This window comes from Rana temporaria, chromosome 4, assembly GCF_905171775.1.
Source record: "Rana temporaria chromosome 4, aRanTem1.1, whole genome shotgun sequence".
NCBI lineage: Eukaryota > Metazoa > Chordata > Amphibia > Anura > Ranidae > Rana > Rana temporaria.
In genome coordinates, this window is record NC_053492.1 from 423357738 (window position 1) to 423381528 (window position 23791).

The window sequence follows — 23791 nt, forward strand, 5'->3', positions numbered from 1 at the left end:
ATAAATAAAAAGGGGGGGGGGGTTGCCATCCAGGGCCCTGGGGACCTCTGGGCCCTTTAATAATAATAAAAAATAATAATATATAAACAAAAAAAAAAAAATAAAGATTTAAAAAAAAAGAAAAGGGGGGGGGGGTTTTGCAACATGGGGCCCTCTGAGCCCTTTGATAAAAAATATATATATATATAAAAAAAAGAAATAAAAAGAAAGAAAAAGAAATAAAATAATTAAAAAAAAAATTATAAAAAAAGGGGGGTTGCCACCCGGGGCCCTGGGGACCTCTGGGCCCTTTAATAATAATAATAATAATAAATATATATATATATATATATATATATATATATATATATACACAGAGCTTTTGTTCTCAGAAAATAGGTGCAGGAACTCAACCACTACCCCGTTCAAATTTCACAAACAGTAGAAGGGTCTTAAAGGGGCATTAAATACCAGGATTGCATTACATACAGAGTGCAGAGTTCATGGGGTTACAGACAGAGTGCAGAGCTGTCACTTGTAAACATAGAAACCAGACTTCTGTGTTTACAAGTGATTGTGGTGAGCAGGCGCCAAAGGGTCTGAGCCAGAGGTGGTGGAACTGAGTTCCCCCTGAAAAAAAGCCCTGTATATATGTATATATATATATATATATATATATATATACCGTATATACCGTATTTATTCGAGTATAACACGCACACGTGTATAACGCGCACCCCTAATTTTCGATTAAAAATCGGTATAAAATTTTGTTTCACACCAAGCATTGTAATTTGCAAAAAAAGTTGAATTACCGGTAACAATATTTATTTAAAATGCTTCAAAGTCAGATTCATCATCAGATACACTAGCTGCTCGATTTCCGTGAATTTCAGCATGATCAACAACTTTGAGCTTGAATGAAGCGTCATATGCAGAACGTTTTCTCTTGATACCCTGAGTTGCCATCTAACGGGTACCAGTATATCAATTAAAATATGAAGAACACTGAATTACGGTACGCAAAACACTGAATTGTACAAAAGCAATGCTTACCGTAACGTGTGCCCTCGCGTACAGTGAGCGGCTGCAGCCCGGAAAAGGCGCAGTGCGAACTCACAATTCACAATGGACCGGCCGCCACTGCCACCCCACCCCTCGTTTATAACGCGCACCCAAACTTTGATTTCTTTTTTTTGGTAGAAAATTTTGCGCGTTATACTCGAATAAATACGGTATATATATATATTAGTGCTGTCAAGCGATTAAAATTTTTAATCGCGATTAATCGCATAAATGTCATAGTTAACTCACGATTAATCGTGCCATTAAGGAGGTTCCCCTTTAAAAAAAAAATTTTTTGTTTTCTTATTTATTTTTTATTTTTTTATAATATTAAATTGTGTTTTTTTACATTTTGATCACTTTTATTGCTGTTACAAGGAATGTAAACATCCCTTGTGACAGCAATAGGTGGTGACAGGTACTCTTTATGGAGGGAATCGGGGTCTAAAAGACCTCCGAGCCCTCCTTTGCACTTCAAAGTATTCAGATCGCCGAAAACGGCGATTCTGAATACTGTGTACTTTTTTAAATCCGGCGCCATTGGCAGCCGAGAAACCCGGAAGTGACGTCATGACGTCGCTTCCGTGGTTTCAATGCGGAGACTGAATCAAAGCCGCTTACGGCTTAGTGTCAGTCTCCGCCTGGACACAGAAGGCGCCGGATGGAGGATCGGGTCTCCCGGTGGGACGGGAGGCCCGGTCAGAGCGGCGAAAGGCGGTGGGAGGGGGGGGATGTCCCCTCCCGCTCCTCCGGCATAACAACCGAGCGGCTTTTAGCCGCATCGGTTGTTATGTTTGGATAGCCGATCGCCCGCTCTTAACAACAGTACCGGGAAGATGCCTGCGGCTGCAGGCATCATCCCGGTATAACCCCCGAACGCCGCCTCGTTAATCGCGTGATAAAAAAATTGACGGCGTTAACGTGGGTTTGCGTTAACGCCGTTAATAGCGCGTTTAACTGACAGCACTAATATATATATATATATATATATATATATATAAAAGAAATAAAAAAATATATAAAAAAAAATAAAAAAAAGGGGGGTTGCCATCTGGGGCCCTGTGGGCCTCCGGGCCCCTGGGAACCTCCGGACCCCTAAAAAAAAGGGGGGGTTTGCCACATGGGGCCCTGGGGACCTCTGAGCCCTTTAATAAATATATATATATATATATATATATATATATATATAAAAAAAGAAATAAAAAGAAAAAAAAGAAATAAAATAATAAAAAAAAAAAAATATTTTTTTTTTTATAAAAAAAAGGGGGGTTGCCACCCGGGGCCCTGGGGACCTCTAGGCCCTCTAATAATAAAATTAATAATATATATATATATATATATATATATATATAGTGCCTTGCGAAAGTATTCAGCCCCCTTGAACTTTGCGACCTTTTGCCACATTTCAGGCTTCAAACATAAAGATATAAAACTGTAATTTTTTTTTTTGAAGAATCAACAACAAGTGGGACACAATCTTGAAAGTGGAACGAAATTTATTGGATATTTCAAACTTCATGATGCTGTTTGTTCACTAAAATCCTCTAACAAAACTCTGAGGACTTCACAGAACAGCTGTATTTATACCAAGATTAAATTACACACAGGTGGACTCTATTTACTAATTAGGTGACTTCTGAGGGCAATTAGTTGCACTAGATTTTAATCAGGGGTATCAAAGTAAAGGAGGCTGAATACAAATGTACCCCACACTTTTCAGATATTTATTTGTAAAAAAAAAAAATGAAAACCATTTATCATTTTCCTTCCACTTCACAATTACGTGCCACTTTGTGTTGGTCTATCACATAAAATCCCCCAAAAATACATTTACGTTTTTGGTTGTAACATGGAAAAACGTGGAAAAATTTCAAGGGGTATGAATATATTTTCAGGACAATGTAATACCTTTAGTGCAGCTTGAATGGTGCAAGCTGTGGGTCCCTAAAGCCCTTCTTTGGGCCTCTAATAAAATAAATTCATGCAGAATGACTCCTATCACTGGGATTTCCCTGGAGATAATTCTCACATTTCAGTAGCTCCTCCTGGGCGGAGACTGACGTCATGGTTCTCAACCTCCATACAATACTGCAGAAAGGAACACATGGACATTTATTGGCTGCCAGCCCAACCTGCTGTGCACACCGTCATCCTGATCCTCAATGAAATACCAAGTGCGGCGCTCCATGTGCTCTGCGGTGCGGACAGAGGAGGAGTTCCCCGGGATCCATCCATGATGACGTCACCCCCTCGGCAGACGCAGGTTTCCCTTTCTCCTGCACAGCTGAGCATGGCACGGTGGGCGCGGCCTGTGGAGCCGGGGGGCGTGGCTCGCGGCCTTCGGGAACGCGCGGAATAAATCCCCTCTGCAGCTCGAGCCTTTTCTTGTCCCCTCGGTCAGCGCGAGACGTCACACGGTCTCGGGAGCGCGCAGTGCCTGCTCTTGGTGTCTGAGGCCGCGCATGCGCGCTGTGGGAGGTTGGTCGCGGGATAGACGGGCGGTGCGTAGCGGCTGCAGCGGCGGCGGAGGGGAGAAGAGCTGCACCGGGGCGGACCTGGGAGCTGTATTGTGGTTATTGGCCGGTAAAAGGAAGATTTCTGCGGCCCGTACGGAGTGCCGGGGAGTCTCGGTATCGTGCTCGGATGCCACTCCCTGTCTGCGCACCGGGAACCGGGGAGAGGAGCGCCTCCATTCACTAGCAGCAGAGGGAGAGGAGAGCGGACACCATGAGGTGAGGAGAGAGGAAGGGCTCTGCACTGCCCGGCATTGTCTGTGCCAATGCCCATTCATTTCTACTGACAGCTCAGCACCGGGGAGATCTGTGTCCCCCTGAGCGGTACCGGGGAGATCTGTGTCCCCCTGAGCGGTACCGGGGAGATCTGTGTCCCCCTGAGCGGTACCGGGGAGATCTGTGCCCCCCTGAGCGGTACCGGGGAGATCTGTGTCCCCCTGAGCGGTACCGGGGAGATCTGTGTCCCCCTGACCGGTGCCGAGCTCCGAGCCTCCATTATCTGTACACCGCTCATTGTTCACTACTCAGCCTGCAACCCTCCGATCGTCTGTGTGCATTCCCAGTACAGAGCTACCAACACACACTGCAACCTACAATCCCATTCATAGCATTGAGCCTGCAACCCCCTGGTCGTTGCTTTATGTCCCTATTCAGAGCAATGGGCTACTAACCTATACCCTGAATCCCCAACACCTACCTCACCCCCAATATTTACCCTGTAACCCCCCCCCCCCCCCCCCACTTTACATTACCAGTAGAGAGCCTCGAATATTTACTCCACAACCCTCTGATGTACAGAGCCACTATCCTATACCCAAACACCTACCTCACCCCCAATATTTACCCTGTACCCCCCCCCCCCCATTATCAGTAGAGAGCTCCGAAAATATTTACTCCACAACCCTCTGACGTACAGAGCCACCATCCTATACCCAAACACCTACCTCACCCCCAATATTTACCCTGCACCCCCCATCATCTCTACATTACCAGTACAGAGCCCCCAATATTTACCCCACAACCCTCTGATGTACAGAGCCACCATCCTATACCCAAACACCTACCTCACCCCCAATATTTACCCTGCACCCCCCATCATCTATCTACATTACCAGTACAGAGCCCCAAATATTTACCCCACAATCTTCTGATGTACAGAGCCCTCAATATTTACCCCACAACCCTCTGTACAGAGCCCCCAATATTTACCCCACAACCCTATGATGCACAGAGCCACCTACCTCATCCCTGAATAATTACTCTGCACACCCCCCCCCCCCCCCCCATCATCTGTCTATATTATTTGTACAGAGCCCCCAATATATGCCACCAACCTATACCACAACACCTACCTCATCCCCCAATAATTACCCTGCACCCCCATCTGTCTATTACCTGTACAGAGCCCCCCAATATTTACCCTGCAACAACCCCCCTGATCATCTGTCTACATTACCAGTACAGAGCCCCCAATATTTACCCCACAGCCCTCTGATGTACAGAGCCACCAACCTATACCCCAACACCTACCTCCCCCCCCCGATCATACCCGGCAACCCATCACCTACCCCCATCCTCTCCAATATTTACCCTGCAACCCCTGATCAGCTATCTACATTACCTATACAGAGCCCCCAATGTTTACCCCGAAACCTTCTGATGTACATAGCCACCAACCTATGGCCTGCAACCCAACACTTACCTCATCCCCAGTACTAAGCCCCCAATATTTGCCCTGCAACCCTCTGATTGTCTGTGTACATTCCTAGTATAGAGCCACCAACCTTTTATGATGCAACCCTCGGATCATCAGTGCTTATTAACCATTCATAGCATTGAGCCTGCAACCCCCTGATCATTGCTTTATGTCCCTATTCACAGCACTGAGCCACTAACCAATACCCTTCACCCCAACACTTGCCTCATCCCCACTATTTACTCTACAACCCCCTGATCACCCGTCTACCTGTACAGAACCATCAACCTATACCCTGCACCCCATCACCCCAATATTTACCCTGCAACCCCCCCCCCCCGGTCATCTGTATATATTCCCAGCACAGAGGCACCAATCTATACCCTGCAAACTATCACCTAGCCCATCACCAGCACTGAGCCCCCAATATTTACCCTGGACCCTTCCCCCAATTATTGGTGACCATTCAGTGCTGAGCCTGCAGCCAATACACTGCAAACCAACACCTACCCCATACCCAGAACTGATGCAACCCCCTGATCATCAAGGTACATTCGCAGCACTGAGCCTGCAACCCCCCTGATTTCAGTGTACATACCTACTTATACCCAGCACTGATCCCCCCCCCCCCAAAAAAAACCTACCCTGCATCCCCCCGATCATTGGTGACCATTTCCAGTGTTGAGCTTGCAACCTATGCCCGCCCCCTCCCGATGTTGGTGTACATCCCTATCAACAGCCTATACCCTGCACTCTCCAGATTGTTGGTGTAAATCCCCATTTGCAGCACTGAGCCTGGAACTTGTATACCCTGCAACCTCCTGATCATACTGTGCCACCTTATCCACAGCTGTGAGCCTTGAACTTCTATACCCAAACATCCTAAGACATGCAGCATTCCCGACGCCTATATCCTACAACTCTCTGCTCATCCATGTACAACTGATAGCCCAATTCCCATTATTGAGCCTGCAACCCAATACTGAGCCCTAAACCTTTCCCTGCTACCCCCTGATCATCAGGGTGAAACCCCAAGCACTGAACCTCCCAACAACTTGCCCTACAACCCCAACCAATTGGTGTATAGCACCTACCTTATTCCAGCACTGAACCTGCAACCCCTACCGTATTCCCAGCGCTAAGCTTGTAACTTTTACCCTACCCCCCCTTTCCAATCATCAGTCTGTCATTCTTACCCCATTCTTGGCACTGAGCCTGGAGCCCATACCCTGCACCCTCCTGATCCTCAATGTACAACACATACACCATTCTTAGCACTGAGCCTCTGACATTTAGCCTGCAACCCAATCATCAGTCTGCAACACCTTCCCTATTCCCAGCATTCTAGTACCACTCTTGTCCCTATTGCGAGACCTGAACCTTTAGGAACCCTTTTGTCATGGGGCATCCCTCAACCCCATTGTCCCCTTTGTCAGTACTGAACTTTAAGTACAAATAATGCAGCTACTGCCAACACTGGGCCTATAGTGTACTTATTGCTTCTTTTGCAAGCGTTGAGCTTCCATTTTCCCATTGATCCATTCAACTTTCTTTACGCTTGTTGCCTCCATTGCCAGCATTAAGCTTTCAGCCCCCCATTTCAAGCTTTCAGCTAATTATATCTTTGTCCTCCTATTTACCAGAGCTTCCTGTACACCGATTACCCCTGTTGCAAACATTGAGTTGCCTTTAACCCTATTGCACCCATTGCCAACATTGTTTCCTTTGCCCGTGTTATGTACCCCTGTTGCCAGCAGTCTGTTTCCAGTAATGCTGATGTGGGCATTGAGCTTCTAGTACCCTACCTTGCCCAACACTGAGCCTTCATTTTATTTACTGAACCCTCTTCCTGATATAAATCCTAAATAAGCTTGTTAACATTGACCCCTCAAACCCTGCTATTCTGTCTTCAGAACCTCTATTTCCATTCCTGTCCGGCATTGCGCTCCTAGTACCCCATTGCACTCCCTGATCCATTCTGCAAGGATTAGCGCCAACAATTGTATATATTTTTGCTCTCCTCGTACAGTAATGTGCCTTTATGTACTTATTCTGCATGCTTTGTGTTACCTGTCTTCTGCTACTACCTCCTGACCAGCTCTGACCTTCCACAATTCTTACTGCACCAGAGACCAAGGTTAAGGATCCAGTTTGCTGTCTTTAATATTCACCCTTTGTCAAGCCCGTTCCCCAGTACCGTGCATCAAATATTTCCACTATTTCAGAGTCTGTCTTTCAGACTGCTCAGTGTGTACCTACTCTTCCTCTTTACAGCACCAATTATATAGTTTGCCTCGTATTCGGCAATCCACCTTTAGTATTTTTATTGCTATTCATAACCAGCACTTCTGTGCCCTAGCTCAGCGCTGGTCCTATAGTACTTTTGCTTTACCTGCCCTACGATGAGTCTCCGGTACTTCTGCTGTACCCCAGGCCAGCAGTGAGCCTCCAGAATGTCTACTGTGCCCTTGCCCAATACTGACTCCCACCCCTCGTCCTCCTTCTGTTCCCATACCCAGTGCTTGGCCTCCAGCACCCCTACTGTACCTCTGCCTGGCTTTGAGCCTCTAGTATCCTTACTATACCTTCTGCACCTCTGCCCAGCTCTGAGCCTCCAGAAACTATACTGTTTTTTTATGCCACTGTTGAGCCTCCAGAGAGACCCAACTTCACCAGTGCTCAGCTTTTAGCTACCCAAATGTACCCATGTCCAGTGTTGAGTCTCCATCACGCGTGCCTATCACTGTTTCTAATGCACCCCTACTTTACCCTTCCCAGTGCTGGGCTGCAGACCCCATGCTGTACTCGGCACCAAGCCTTGAGTGCTTCTATTGAATGCCTTCCTTACACTGGGCCCTCCAGCCTTACTGAACCCCCTACTCTACATTGAGCCTCCATCTTCCCTGATTTTGCTCCTGTCCCAAACTGAGATTCCTCCTTCCCTCTTCTATATCCTTGCCACACATAGCTCCTTCAGTACCCATGTCCAACAATGATCCTCCAGCATTTATTCTCCACCTGCTGGTTGTCTCATGGTATTTTTCCATCACCAGTGCTCATGGCTCTCCGGTGTATTTTATCTCTGTTCTCAATATTTGCTTTTTAGTATTCTAGTTGCACTCTTTTCCCAACACTCCAGGGTTTTTCCAAGCTTTGGGTTCCTAATATCTCTGTCTCACCGGCTGCTTTTCAGCAGGCTAATGCCTGGTCTCCAATATGTCCTTTCACTTTCTGCCTGGTGCCCATGGGCATTCAATTATTGTTGGCCAATTATGGTTAGAATGTAAAGAAAATCATATGTGTACCCTACGCTTACTGTATTTCTCCTGTCACCTTTGCTGTGCAGTCTTCTGCAAGCATACCTATCACACTGCCTACTAGTAGACAGTTGGCCTCCAGAACCTACATGCTTCCTTGCCCAGGAATTATTCCCCAAGTATACTTGCTGATCTCCCTGACCATCAGGCTTTTTCTCTCTTCCAACCCCATGCTAAGCCCTCGCTATCCTACCTTCCTGGCGTGCTAGTTGGCCCTTTCCCGGCGCCTGGCGTGCTAGTTGGCCCTTTCCCGGCGCCTGGCGTGCTAGTTGGCCCTTTCCCGGCGCCTGGCGTGCTAGTTGGCCCTTTCCCGGCGCCTGGCGTGCTAGTTGGCCCTTTCCCGGCGCCTGGCGTGCTAGTTGGCCCTTTCCCGGCGTGCTAGTTGGCCCTTTCCCGGCGTGCTAGTTGGCCCTTTCCCGGCGTGCTAGTTGGCCCTTTCCCGGCGTGCTAGTTGGCCCTTTCCCGGCGTGCTAGTTGGCCCTTTCCCGGCGCCAGGCGTGCTAGTTGGCCCTTTCCGGGCGCCTGGCCTGACGTTGGGTTGCGTTCACTGCTTGGCTTAGTATTTGTCCCATGTGGGTCTGCTGCATTCTTCTGTTCATTCCCCATTATCCATCCTTTATCCATTTCTAGAGCTAAACACTGTACCATTCCTGCTCCATTTTCCTACATTCCTCAGCCTACCCTGTAGTGTGTTTTGGGGTCCCCGTTGTGCCTTCACCAGTATGTTGTATGCAGATGATTCCCACGTACTGATGATGGACTTTATCTAGGCCCGCTTAGATGAATGCTGAACAGTCCACAGTATCTGTAGATGTTTTCCCTGTAAAAGTTTTCCCCAACTCTACTCTTTGTATACTCCTAGCAGGTGCTGACTTTATGAACAGTCTTTGTACAGCGTCTAGCTCCCAATGTACACACAATATATGCAAATACTGGTCCTGTTGCACTTCCTGCTGGTGACCAAGTCGGCCAAAAAAGGAAAAGGCCGTCCAATTCATTGTGCATTTTAACAAGGTGCTTTTTGTCCTGATCCTTTAAGATTACACATGGTGTTGAAACACTAAATGCAATTCATGTGCTGCCTTATTGTCTTTAACAAGGGAGATGTTTATTGTCACGCAGCCCTATTGTAAGAAGGCAGGTACCTGGGGCATAATGGTTTTTTGTTATCCCCCCCCCCCCCCCCCCTGAATGTTTGCATTTAGATGAAGCAGATTGGTTATATGGTTGCATTTTATATAAAGTGAAGGCTAGGTGCGGAAACATGTACAAATACTTACTTTCAGCCTAAAGGGGAGTGGGCCAGCATGATGTGTAGCTGAGAAGTGAGTGGGCTCCACATATGTTGGTGTTTTCTAAATGCAGGGTAATAATTGACTCACGCAGTGTGTGGAATTTGCTCTGAATGGGTGAAGCAGCTGTGCTGGTCTCAGTCTATCTCCAGCCTTACAGTGAGGAATGTGCTAGGAGAAGGCTTATATATCCCATGTGTAGCTCTGCCTGATAAGGCCTTGTAGTAGTCTGGACCTTTCTTGTAGAGGACCATAAAGCCCCGGAAACACTATTTGGATAAGGCGATGGGAACACCCAGAAACAGACAAATGTTCTTTTGTCAGTGCTCAAGAACAAGGATCAGAGATGCATTTTGTGAACCGGAACATTTTCAAGTTAGACCAAGGACCCCGCGTTCACTATATCTGGTCTCCCACAGTACACAGAAATGCAAACGGCTAAATATGGTTTTACTCTTGAGCAGTATATATCAGTCTTGTGACTTCTATCGGTGTCTGGTTAAAGCTGGTATTTTCATTTTACTCTGACTGTCCCATGAGGCTGCATGACCACTGACCCTCTGTCTGGACAGTGCTGATTGGCCCTGTGCCAATCACATGCACCTTCCCAAGTAAAAAGTAAAACTCCTATAGCAATATTTACCAAACTGAGCATGTGCTGAGTGACTCCAAAGGCTCTGTCTGATCAGGAGAGGGATTGGGGACAGTGGAAGAAGGGGAGGATCTGTGCATACAGGATCAAACAGTCTTTTACATTTATAGGCGAAACCAGCTTTTAAAGGGGAGTACCAGACGTTTTTATGTTTATTAAAAGTCAGCAGTTACAAAAAGTGTAGCTGCTGGCTTTTAATAAACATACTTACCTGTTGCATGGTCCAGCGACGTGCCGGCCGGAGCGTCGCTCCTCTCCCCCCCCCCCTTCTCCGCCGGCGCCTCCATTGTAACTGTGGGCACCCGGCAGTGACAGCTTTCGGCTCCCTCAGTGGACAGGTGATGTGTCCCAGGTGATCCTACAGAAAGGGGCCACCTTGGGCAATATGACGTATCGCCTATGCGGAAAGAGGACAGTACGTCCCACTCCTACCCCCCCCCCAAAAAAAAAAAATTACATGCCAAGGGGGTGAGGAGTGGATTAAGTGGAAGTTCTACTTTTGGGTGGAACTCCGCTTTAAATTGTTTGTAAAGGCGTGTGTTTTTTTTTTTTTTTTTTAAAAACCAAACATGCCTAAACTCGGTTGCTCGATCAGCCCGATCCTCTTTTTCTGGGGTGCTCCTCCTCGAGTGCCCCCACGGATTCCTCCGCATTTTAATGGGGGCACTCATGCGGGCGCGCTTCAGAGTCCTGATGCTGCGTCCATTGACACAAACAGTAGGACTCTGCCCTTGCTTCCACGTCACTGATTTTGATTGACAGTAGCGGGAGCCAATGGCTGCTGCAATCGGTCTATCCAATGAAGATTTTTCACCCTGATGCATAGAATGCATTAAAGCAGAAGTATAGGTTTATAGCTCCCCCCCCCCCCCCCCCATCATGCTTGCCTAGTTGGATGCAGCATCTGTCCCCTAGCATCCTTGCCGATGGCTTGGTTCTCATAGCTCTCAGAGCAGAGAGCTGCTCTGCTTCTCCAAGCTCATTGGAGCGCTGAGCTGTAGAGGGGCGGGGAGCTGTCTTCTCAGTGGCTTGCTGAGACTGCTATTGGTTTAGGCACCTGGCGGATCCAGACTCCCAGAGTTGGCATGACACGGTGCCCAGACTGATGGCCTCTCCGCTTCTGTTTTTATCTTTTGGCTTGGACCCCCTCTGGAACGGGTGTGTAAGCCTCCATTACTGCTACCTGGGCTCTGGAGCCGTTTTGGCTGCCATTCTGAATGGACTCTTCCTGCCTGCCAGGGATGCTGGATTGGTTAGGCAAAAAAACTTGACCACTCTAACTAGGGGGTCACATTGTGTCCGGTGAGAGGTGCCCTCTGGCTTTCTTAGAGACTCTTACTACTGGGATTACTGAATTTGATGTTCTCTTATGTTTTTCTGGACTTTGATCACTTTATCATATTTCCTTTCTTTCACCTTTGGATTATTGAAGTACAATTGTATATATAATATGAGCACTGGAGAGCTGCCCCATTGCTTTACTATACTGTATATTGAAGTGTGTTTGTATCTGGACACCGTGCACTGCGGCTGCATATTCTTAGACATTTTTACCTTGGCGGACATTCATACTGAATTTTGTATCCTCCCACTGTAGTCAGTGAATATTCCTGTAACAAGAATGTAATTTATGTCCATTGAATATTCAAAGAATATCCATCAAATCTTCCCAGAATTATTCACCTGGCCAGCCAAACACATTTCATACAGGCTTATTATATAAAGATACTGGTGCTGACAGTTTTCTGCTTTTATCTTAACCACTTAAGACCCGGACCAAAATGCAGGTAAAAGACCCGGCCCCTTTTTGCGATTCGGCACTGCGTCGCTTTAACTAACAATTGCGCGGTCGTGCAACGTGGCTCCCAAACAAAATTGGCGTTAATTTTTTTTTTTCCCCCCACAAATAGATCTTTCGTTCGGTATTTGATCACCTCTGCAGTTTTTATTTTTTTGCGATATAATCAAAAATAGAGCGACAATTTTGAAAAAAATGCAATATTTTTTAACTTTTTGCTATAATAAATATCCCCCAAAAATATTTAAAAGTGTTTTTTTCCTCAGTTTGGGCCGATACGTATTCTTCTACCTATTTTTGGTACAAAAAAATCGCAATAAGCGTTTATCGGTTGGTTTGCGCAAAATTTATAGCGTTTACAAAATAGGGGATAGTTTTATTGCATTTTTATTTAAAAAAAAATGTTTTACTACTAATGGTGGCGATCGGCTATTTTTATTTTAAATTATTTTAATTTTTTTCGTGACTGCGACATTATGGCGGACACCTCGGACAATTTTGACACATTTTTGGGACCATTGTCTGTCATTTTCACAGCAAAAAATGCATTTAAAATGCATTGTTTATTTTAAAAATGGCGGTTGCAGTTTGGGAGTTAACCACAGGGGGCTCTGATGGGGTTATGTGTTCCCTGAAGTGTGTTTACATCTGTAGGGGGGTGTGGCTGTAGGTGTGACGTCATCGATTGTGTCCCCCTACAAAAGGGGATCACACGATCGATGACGGAGCCACAGTGAAGAACGGGGAAGCCGTGTTTACACACGGCTCTCCCCGTTCTTCAGCTCCGGGGACCGATCACGGGACTCCAGCGGCGATCGGGTCCTGGAGCTTCGGACCGAGTCGCGGGAGCGCGCCACGGGCGCGCACCTGCGACCGGGTACTAGTACAGGACGTACCTGTACTTGGATGTGCCCAGCCGTGCCATTCTGCCGACGTACATGTGCAGTAGGAGGTCCTTAAGTGGTATTCAACACAAAAGCAAACGTTTATGGCAGGGATATGCAATTAGCGAACCTCCAGCTGTTGCAAAACTACAGGTCCCATCATGCCTCTGCCTCTAGGTGTCATGCTTGTGGCTGTCAGTCTTGCTATGCCTCATGGGACTTGTAGTTCTGCAACAGCTGGAGGTCCACTAATTGCATATCCCTGGTTTATGGTAATGCATTTTTTAACCATTCTTAGATGTGCTGGATGCATTAGTTTTCTTTCTTTCTTTCTTTCTTTCTTTCTTTCTTTCTTTCTTGAAATGGAACATGAGAAAATTTCTATCTGTGTAGAACTCAGACGGAGAAAATCTCACGCATGCTCAGAATCAAGTCAACGCATGCTCGGAAGCATTGAACTTAATTTTTCTCGGTTCGTCGTCGTGTTTAAGTCGCTGCGTCTTGGGCGGTCGGAATTTGGTCTGACAGTGTGTATGCAAGACAGCTTGAACGGAATTCAGTCGAAAAATTCCATTGGATTTTAGGCCATTGGAAATTCCGATCGTGTGTACTTGCACAAGTCTGTTGTTTTTTCAACAGAACAAGCTGGCCTGCAGATGTAGCAGTTACAGGTTTGGGACCAAGCATTTTCAACGCCCGGCTTTTTTTTTTTACATTTATTTACTGAGTGGGAGCACTCTAATACATGTGTGAAATATTAGGGCTGCTATTGTTTTATGAAAATGCTAGTTTCCTGGTTGTCTTTGGTTTTGTAGGGAGAAGCAAGCAGCAAAGGAAAGTCTGAGGAAAGCTAGCTCTATAGCTGTTCTGGGCTGCCAGGCAACTAGAATTTTCAAGGCAAGTCGGCAATGGCTAACCACATCTCTTTAATGGCATTTGAACTCCAGGCAGATATAAACCTCACATTATGAGTGTTGTGTGTTTATTAAAAAATGAAAATTTTATTTTATACACTGCTAGTATAAGTACCTGTGTTTATGGACCTTGTCTTGCCAGCACAGTGTCGCTCAGACTAGGAGAGGGAAAGGCGGGTGTCTGGTGCTGCTAACGAGCAGAGAGGTGAATCGCTGCGACTTTACTGTCCGATCGCAGGTTGTGGGCAGGAACCTGACCTAGCGTTATTGCTTAACTGCGGCACAGGAAATTCAGGTCACAGGCCTGGCTGTACAGTTGGGCAGGAGTAGATGGGCAGAAACAAAATCCTTTGGCAAGTTAAACAGCCTCCCCGTCTGTATCATATGTGTCTTTAGTGTGTTTTTTTTTATTGCAGTTCAACATTCAAGTGGAAATAAACCTATCAATTTACGTTTGAGAAAACATTTACATTCCCGTTGCATGGCAGGAATGTAACTGTCACATTGGATGTGCTCTCAACCAAACTGTCAAACCATCCAATGACTGGTGTCATAACTGGTCACATGTGCAACATCATGGCAGAGGCCGAGAGGGGAGGGGGAGCGCGTGAGACACAAATGAAGGAGGATCTCGCTTGGTCATGGAAGTTCTTATTTTCCCTTTTTATTACTATAAAATGTTTATACGCATCGTAGCTGATTATTATTTAGATTTTCATACTTGTACAGGAGCCTTTAGTTTACATGAATACAATCTGATGAGCACTCGCAATGTGAAAGTGCATTTCTTGCACCTGCATACATTGTTGTGATGGCTGCCGTAGAAAAAATTATTTCATCTTTATTAAATAAGTTTATATGTAACTTTGTAGAACTGAGGAAGTCTAAAAAATATTAACCGCTTGCCGACCACCCACCATACATTTACTGGGGCAGGGTGGCGGCTCTGTTCTAGATCATGTACCTAGTACGTGATTTGACACGCTTGGGGCGTGTGCACCAAAGTTGATTACCCACAGCGGGGGCCCGGGGGGGTGGCACTCGCTGATTAGGCAAGACACAGACAGAAAGACAATCTGCCTATGTAAACAAGACAGATTGCCGTTCTGTCACAAGGGAAAGCATTGATCCTGTGTTTCTGCAAAGCAGGACTGTGGATCTTTACCTTCCCCTAGTAAAAGCAGCTCTCCCATAGGGGCTAGGCACACAGTTAACCCTTTGATTTCCCCTGACAACCTCTTCACAGCCAGTGTCGTTAGTACAGTGTCGGTGCATATTTTTTTAGCACTGATCACTGTATTGGTGTCACTGGTCCCCAAAAAGTGTCAGGTGTGCAATTTGTCTGCCACACTATCACAGTCCCACTAGTCGCTGATCGCCGCCATTACTAGTAAAAAAAATAATAATAATAAAATAAATAATATATATACCATGGTCTGTAGATGCTATAATTTTTATGCAAACAAATCAATATACGCTTATTGATTTTTTTTTTTTTTTTTTTTTAACTCAAATATGTAGCAGAATACATATTGGCCTAAATTTATGAAATTTGATTTATTTTTTTATTGGATAGGTTTTATAGCTTTTATAGCAGAGGGTAAAAAATTATTGGGTGGTGAGCAAATACCACCACAAGAAAGCTCTATTTGTGCGGGGGGGGGGGGGGGGGGGATGCATACATTTTATTTGGGTACTGCATCGAACAACTATGCAGTTAAATTATCGCAAAAAAAAAAAAAAAATGGACTGGTCATGAAGGGGTTAAATCTTTCAGAGGCCTTGCAGTTAAAGGCGACCTCTATCTTTACTTTACTATCTTTGCTTCCGTTTCCTCCTTCCTCGCCGGGCAATCGGGAGTCTTCTCTTTTCGGGTCTGGCACCCACTTCTGATTTGGTTTGAGATCAGTGTTTCAACGGCGCATTTTAATTTGCTTTTGTAACAGACCTGAGTGGAATAGGAGCACATCCTCTGTGACCCCAGCTCACCCCAGGGGTCTCCAAACTTTTCAAGCAAAGGGCCAGTTTACTGTTCTTCAGACTTCAGGGGGGGCCGGATTCTGTGACTTCAGTGGTGGTAGAAAATGCCTCGGGCCAAGCATCAGTGAGAATAAACACAGCCACAGTGTTGGTGGTCAGTAGGAGCAGGAATAGTGCTCCAATAGTGCCCCAAGGGCTGGATGAAGGCTACCAAAGGGCCACATTTGGCCCTCGGGGTGCAGTTTGGAGACCCCTGCTTCACGCCCTTGTTCACACCTGTTTCCCGGGGGATGTACACAAAAACGTGTCCTCCTTTCTTTTTTTTGCAAATCTTCTGCTATGTCATTTATTCTTAAAGGCATCCCCAAAGAACCTGCCTTTGCACATGTGGTAAATTGCACACGCATGCATGGTGTAGTGTATTACCATGCATGTTGATGATGTGCATTTAAAAAAAAAAAAAAGTAAATGTTCTGTTGTGCAATTTGCAGTAGGCGATTCCCTAACGCAGCGCACGTTGACATGTTGCCGCAGCGCAAAGATCTCAACGGAACTAAAAGTTATATTTTCCTTACTATATACAACTTTTGTGCCCTGTAGGCCTAATAAAGGACATTCTATTGCCTATAACAAGTCAGATTATTTTATTCTTTGTCTTTTATTCATCAGTATTATACAATTTTTTTTTTTAGGGAATTTTTAGTATATTAAAAAATCTCTGGATCAGACTGAATTTGGCAGAAACTGTTTTGTCTCAATGCGAAACCAGAAATCCTCTGGCTGGTGGATGCCTTTTCCGCTGTTTTTTCTGTCGCTGAGACCAGCACCAACGAAGGCGAATCGGCACACTGATGGAGGTCCTCAATCACAGGGGGCGCAGGTCCTGGACTGATGTGTTGCATGAGTGCACTATAATCCACAGAGAGGTCCAGGATCTGGTAAGATGTAACAAAAGTGCCTGGATCATAAGATTAGCTAATCAGAATTATAAATTCTTATGCAGATAAAACCGTTTGTCTTTATAAATGAACCTGGGCATTTTTTTTATACAGGGCGTTGCAATAGGTTCTCAAAGTGGTAGTAAACTCTGTTCTACCACTTGTATCTACAGGTTGCTTATAATAAGGCTTCCTGTAGGTGCTGTGAATATCTTGCACTGTTTAGGAGATATTCAGAGTGCATGCACCTGGTGACGTCACTCTGAAGGTCCAGCACACAGTGCCGGACCCTCAGCCCATGCCGAAAACTGCAGCTCCGACAAGATAACCCCCCGGGAGAAGGCTTCTCCTAGGGGGTTATACGATGCAGTGAGGAGCTGCAAGAGCCACTGAGGGACCCCAGAAGTCGAGGATTGGGGCCACTCCTTGCAAAACAAACTGCACAGTGGAGGTAAGTATGACATGTTTGTTATTTAAAAAAAAAAAAGCCTTACAATCGCTTTCAAGCAGGGTCCACACAAAAAGTGAACCTCCGCTTTTCACAGACCCTCCCCCCCCCCCCCCCCATCCGGTGTCACCTTTGGCACCTTTCAGGGGGGAAGGAGGTGCAGATACCTGTATAATATAGGTATTTGCACCCACTTCTGGGAATAGGTGGCCGCAGAATCTGCGGCTATCTACACCGCTTCCCGTCTCCCTCACACTGTGTTCTGGGAAACCGTTCCCAGAACACAGCGGGGACCAGTGAAAGATGCACCGCGCGACTCGCGCATGCGCAGTAGGGAACCGGGCAAGCCGCAGCGCTTCACTTCCTGATTCCCTCACCGAGGATGGCGGCGGGGCGCAGATGAGAGATTGCTTGTCTTCTGCTGCCGATATCGCGGGCACCATGGACCGGTAAGTGTCCATTTATTAAAAGTCAGCAGCTGCAGTATTATTTGTACCTGCTGGCTTTTAATGTTTGTTTTTATTTTAGGTGGACCTCCGCTTTAAGTGGAGCCCTATCCAGCACCATATACTTTTGCCTCCCCTGCTGTTCCATTCAGCTTCTGGGGGAATAGCCCCAAAATAAGCTATGGGTCACTGTAATCATAGTTTACACATGAACTCCCCTGTTGGCCAAGCGCTGTCACATGCACATCCATACCTGGAAGTTCTGGCCATTTCCTTCCATTTCTGGTGCTAAACGGACCGACAGGGGAGTGAAGGAAATGTGAGTATATACTTGAGGGTGTATGGGGGATTAAAGCAAACCCATGCTTTACCCTGTTTGGACAAAGTACAGGTTTGCTTTAAATTTGCATTGCATACATTGACATGATGCAGTGTCGGTCATTCCAGTGCACCCTGCTGATGGACAGAACACACTGTTGCAGTGCCCTACTAGAAATTGTACAAACACATTGATGCATTAGGCAGCCCATTCAAATTATTGGGCTGCGTTAATGCAACTCATGACATCACACCATTGCAGTGTGTTAATGTACGTGAACAGGAGCTTAAGGTACCAGTGGGCATATTTGGTTTTCTATTTTCCAGCCGTTGGGTTTAACTGTGTTTTTGAAAAGTTAAAGTAATAATAAATATGTTATACTTGCCTGCTCTGTGCAGGGTGGGCCGAACCTCTTCTTCTGGGGTCCTCCTCCTCCTGGTGCTCTCGGCTCCTCCTCTTCTGTACATGCCACAACAGCAAGTTGCTTCTTGCTATGGGAGCAGAGGTGTGGGTTAGTTCCTGAGCTGTGTGTCTATAGACACACACAGCTTTGCTCAACCCTGCCCTCCGCTCTGCTCACAGAATTTGATTGACAGCAGCACCAGTGGCTCCCACTGTTGCCTCTTTGTCCTCTGAATGCAGGGAGAGAGGAGAGAGCCACTAAAGTCTCTGATGGTGCTGGATTGAGTGACCCTGGTAAGTAGTTAGGGGGGGGTGGGGCAATACTGCTACTGGGCCATTTTTTACCTACATGTAGGGAATGCATTAAGGTAAAACATGTCTTGGCTTTAGACCCACTGTAGATTTGTATAGGTCCACGATAAATCTGTTACAAGGAGAAAATGCCTGTGTGGCAAGCTGAATATGGAAGCTGTCTTTTCCTGGGAAATGAAGCCAAGTCCATTCAGCTTCCCTCTTAATGATGTTGGTACACCTGAGCTGGCAGGCAACCCAGGATTCCAAAAAAGACTGCTTGCATGCGATGCTTGCCATACTTCCCCCCACAATACTGTGATGCAGGAGGGATTGGTACATGTAGCAAGAAATAACCTAGCAGAGGTCAGTGGCCCGTCCTCATTAAACAAAGGCTGCGTTCTGATTGGTCGTCGAGGACTAAAGCTCCTCTTTTTCGCACAGTGCTATGGAATGAAGCTGCGGACGTCTCGCTGGCCATGTTGCCAATCGGGGGGGGGGGGGGGGGCAGATTCCCTGCTCTACCTTGTAAGCTCGTCATAATACAGACTTAAGGGAAATCCCTGCATTTCATTGTGTAGGAATGCGAAGTGCTAAGCGCTTATGGCTGTCGTGAGCCAAATACGAATCCTTAATGCCACGAGGGGTCCTCGGAAAACGGCGAGCCTCCCCCTTGGCAAACCTCAGTTTCCAGCGTCTAGCTATGAATGGCTTTTCTTGTAGTGTGATTGTGCTGCTGCAAGAATGAGCAGGGATCCCCCTTCTGCTGGGTTTTTGCGTTGCTGTCTGCAGCATGCACCTTCTGTAGGCTTTTCTCGCCGCCGCTGCTCCTCTGCGTTTTTTTATTTATTGCTTGGAGATCTGTCCAGCCTGCTAGACGATGGAGCTGGAAAGGAAACATACATTTTCCCTTAGAGAAATTGTCTGAGTTTTAATTTCCCAATTGTTTGTCAGGGCGACGTGCGTGGCACAGTGTCCTTGCTTGCCTTGTTTTGGTCAAAGGGGGTGTCCAAGGTTTTGACTACCCCCCCCCCACTTCATCCCTTTTGTTTGTTGCAATGCAGCAGATGCTAGGATCAATACTGTGTTTCCAGCATGTAAATCCTCTTTCTTGTCTGCCTGCTCGTGTTTTTTTAAAGGTAATTTTATCAGAAGTGGAAGCCGTCAGGCCAGGCAGATGCATAATATATTTATTTATGTGTTTCTATGCTTCTGGTTTTTTTTTTTGGGGGGGGGGGGTGTATTTTGGTGCATCACTTCGTGAGGCGTGAGACTTGAATGCTGATGTGTTCAAACTGAAATGCTATCTCCACCGCCTCTCCAGGCCTCATCCTAAAAGGGTGAAACAAAAGTGCTGCGTTTTGCCGGGAGAAGGGGGTCTTACACGCAGTTGCTGTGCGGTTCCTGTATTAAAGATTAATGAGGAACAGTTGCTCCAGCCTTCCTAATGTAACCTTGGAGGATTCGCTGGAAATAAGACACTGCCGCTTTCAGATGAGGCAGAGATGGTGTAAGAAAGGACAAAGGTGGTTTTATTTTTTATTTTATTTTTGTTTTTTGCCTTTTTTAGCCAGCCTTGTTGCTTTTAAACTAGACCAAAAAAATAATAATAATGGAGATATAAACGTTGAAATGGCATACAGACGCTTACTCGTTGTTTGCCAGCATTGAGCGATCACTGTGAGGTTTTGATGTTACTCGCCGTCTTTTGGTGTGGGAAGAGGGGCCCCTTCTGTGTTTGCCCCCATTGCCCTGGCTTGTAACTGACACATAATACCATGCCCAGTGTTTGTGTCGCCAGCCCTGCTCATTGTGTACTTGTTGCTATGACAGCGGTGTTGTCTAAGCGTCACAGCTTCCTAGCAACATGTATATTGAACGCCAATGGTCGGCTTAGGAAGAAAATAGGAGGGGCTGAGGGATGCTGCAGGTCACCTGAGCAGCAGGGAAACCTCTGGATATTTAGACTCTGGTCCATCTATATTGGCATATCTGTGCAATGATGGCATTGTGTGAATGCCTAAAATAGAAAGTGTCGGGTGTATGCTTGGCAAGGGCGGGATGGAAAATACGCAGGTGTTTGTTTTTTTAATCAGGCCTAAGGGCCAGTTTACACCATAGAAATGCATTCCGGCTGCATTTTTTATTTTAAACCTTAAATAAGGACATGTGCGCGTGTTTTTTTTTTTTTTTTCTGGAACTGACCATGCTGGTGTGAACTGTGATTGAAAAACCATATAGCCTACCATCCATGTTTTTTTGATGCAGGAAAAAAACAACGTACTGGACTGCATGTGTTGTGAACTGGCAGTAACCCCATAATTTTGGGGGCAGAATAGATGGCCATGTTTAATTTTTGCATGAAGTCCCATGTTCAAGGGGGGCTTTCAAATTTATCCAGTCCTCTCAATGTCTGGTGGTAAGAATTGTGGTTCCTGGAAGGCTTTTAAGTTACCGTAATGGTGGCCATACGCTCTTAAAGCGGAGGTTCACCCTAAAAAAATGATCTACCATCCCATCCAGCATACTTTCGTCAGCTACAGTATGCTTTTTTTTTTTTTTTTTTTTTTTTCGCTGTACTTACCGTTTAATCGTTGATTTTCTTTTCTTCTTCCCGCCGGGAATAGGCGTTCCTATGAAGGGGCGTAGATGGTTGACGTGCGGCTACAGCGCGTCACGCTTTCCGAAAATAGCCGACCTAGGACTCGGCTATATACGGCGCCTGCGCAGTCAACTCCTAGTCTGTGAGCAGGCGCCGTATAGCGCCGTGAAGAGCCGAGCCTAGTCCAGCTATTTTTGGAAAGCGTGACGCGCTGTAGCCGCACGTCAACCATCTACGCCCCTTCATAGGAACGCCTATTCCCGGCGGGAAGAAGAAAAGAAAATCAACGATTAACCGGTAAGTACAGCGAAAAAAAAAAAAAAGCATACTGTAGCTGACGAAAGTATGCTGGATGGGATGGTAGATCATTTTTTTAGGGTGAACCTCCGCTTTAAATGATTTTTTTTTTCCCAATTTATCTTTGATAGGATTTATTGATGTATAGTCAACAACCTATACAGTGATATGCCACATGTGGTAAATTGAGTGGATTCCGATTGATAAAGATACGATCGCAAGATGCTGATTGCGTCTGTTTCCATCATGCAAGGGTCATCATCTCATAAGCTGATCAATTTGAAATACGATCGAATAAACACTGTTTTTCCATCCCGGCCAATCTATTTCAGTTTGATCAAAAAGTCTAAATTGTACTTAAAGTGGAGTTCCATGTGAAGCCCACTAGCGCTCTCTCGCGGTCCGGAAGTGGCAGATTATAAGGGACCCCATGGTGACAGAGCAAGTAAAAGAAAATAAAAGCTGCTGATTAATGTAAACATTATGGGAAGAACTCCGCTTTAAGGCTTTTCAATTGTTTTGGATTTGATGGTTTTCATCGAATTGCACATCGATCAAATAAAAAGATTCTAAGTGTGTGGCCACCATAAAGGATTTAATAAAGAGGACCTGTCCTGCTTATTTCTATTACAAGGGATGTTTACATTCCTTGTAATAGGAATATAAGTGATGAATAAAAATAAAGGGACTGTGTAAAAAGAAAATGAAGGCACCCCGCATATGTAAGCGGTTTTCAAACCGCACGTGAGGTATCCTCGATCGTGGAGCGAGAGCAACAATCCTCACACTAGACCACCTCTGTAACTCTAAACCGATAACCTGTAAAAAAAGTTAGTGTCACTTATGGAGATTTTTCAGCACCGTAGTTTGTCGTCATTCCACGAGCGTGCCCAATTTTACAGCGTGACATGTTTTGGTATCTATTTTCTCAGGGTAACATCTTTCACATTATACAAAAAAAATGGGCTAACTAAAACTTTTCTTTTTAATTAGTTGAAGGGTATCTTTTTATTAGTTGAAGGGTATTTTTGCCCAAATAATTGCATTTGTAAAGACTGCTGCGCAAGCACAGTGTGACATAAAATATTGCCATGATCGTCATTTCATTCTCTAGGGTCCCTGTTAAATGTGTGTTTTTTTTTTTTTTTTTTTTATGTAATGTTTGGGGGTTCAAAGTAATTTTCTAGCAAAATACAAATTTAAACTTGTAAACAAAAAGTTCCTGAAAAGGCCTGGACAGCAAGTGGTTAATTAGGTCTGTGCCTCAGTAAAAAGTCTAATCGTAGGGAGTCTTCAACACGGGCTGCGTGTGAAGAAAGTCTGCCCTCGGGATGGCTGTGTTATCCCAATTAAAGTCACTCTGACAAAGTACTGAAACAATGACAAGTGAAAGGCTGTGTTTTAATAGGTGTTTTCTGTCCTGTGTTAATTGCATTTATTGGCCAGTTTATTTGCTTGAAAGTTTTAAGAGGTTTAAGCCCCACCCATTTTACAGATGCCTGCTAATGACTAGTCGGATTAATTTTCAGTCTAGTTTGATGGCAGCATTTTATGTAAAAGTGTCAGCAGAGGGAAGGTAACATAAAACAAATCAACTGTAGAGATTTCCTGCAAGCAGCCTTTTGGATCGCTCCACTCCTGAACTGGATGGTTCCATTGAACTGGATTCATAGGACTCTGTAAAAGATCTTGAAGTGTGGCCAAATCTCTCTTAGCCATACTTTTCCTGTGGGTCACAGGACTCTGCTTATTTCTGCATTCCGGTGACCCAGATTCAGCCAACAGAGGGATAAAGTCCACTGTCGGCTGACGTCGCAGACCTGCTCCAGACAATAATGTGGGGATCTGCCCAGATGTCTGATCTCTGTGTACCGCTATGGGGCTGAGCCAGCCGCTCCCTCCCCCTCCACAGCTCAGCTCTCCAGTGAGGGCTGGAGAGGAACAGAGCCTGTGACTGA

The 23791-nt window shown here is 45.7% G+C and overlaps 1 protein-coding gene across 2 annotated transcripts in view; it reads left to right on the plus strand.

Moving 5' to 3' along the window:
• The first annotated feature begins 3443 nt into the window (after nt 1-3443).
• ENAH (ENAH actin regulator) overlaps nt 3444-23791 on the plus strand; it is a 131463-nt gene continuing 111115 nt past the window's right edge. Inside the window, exon 1 of one of the 2 annotated variants that reach the window (XM_040351376.1) lies at nt 3444-3776. In XM_040351376.1, coding sequence (XP_040207310.1) covers nt 3772-3776 — 5 coding nt within the window. In that variant the 5' untranslated portion in view covers nt 3444-3771. The remainder of the gene's footprint in view (nt 3777-23791) is intronic. The other variant, XM_040351378.1, reaches the window with a different exon arrangement.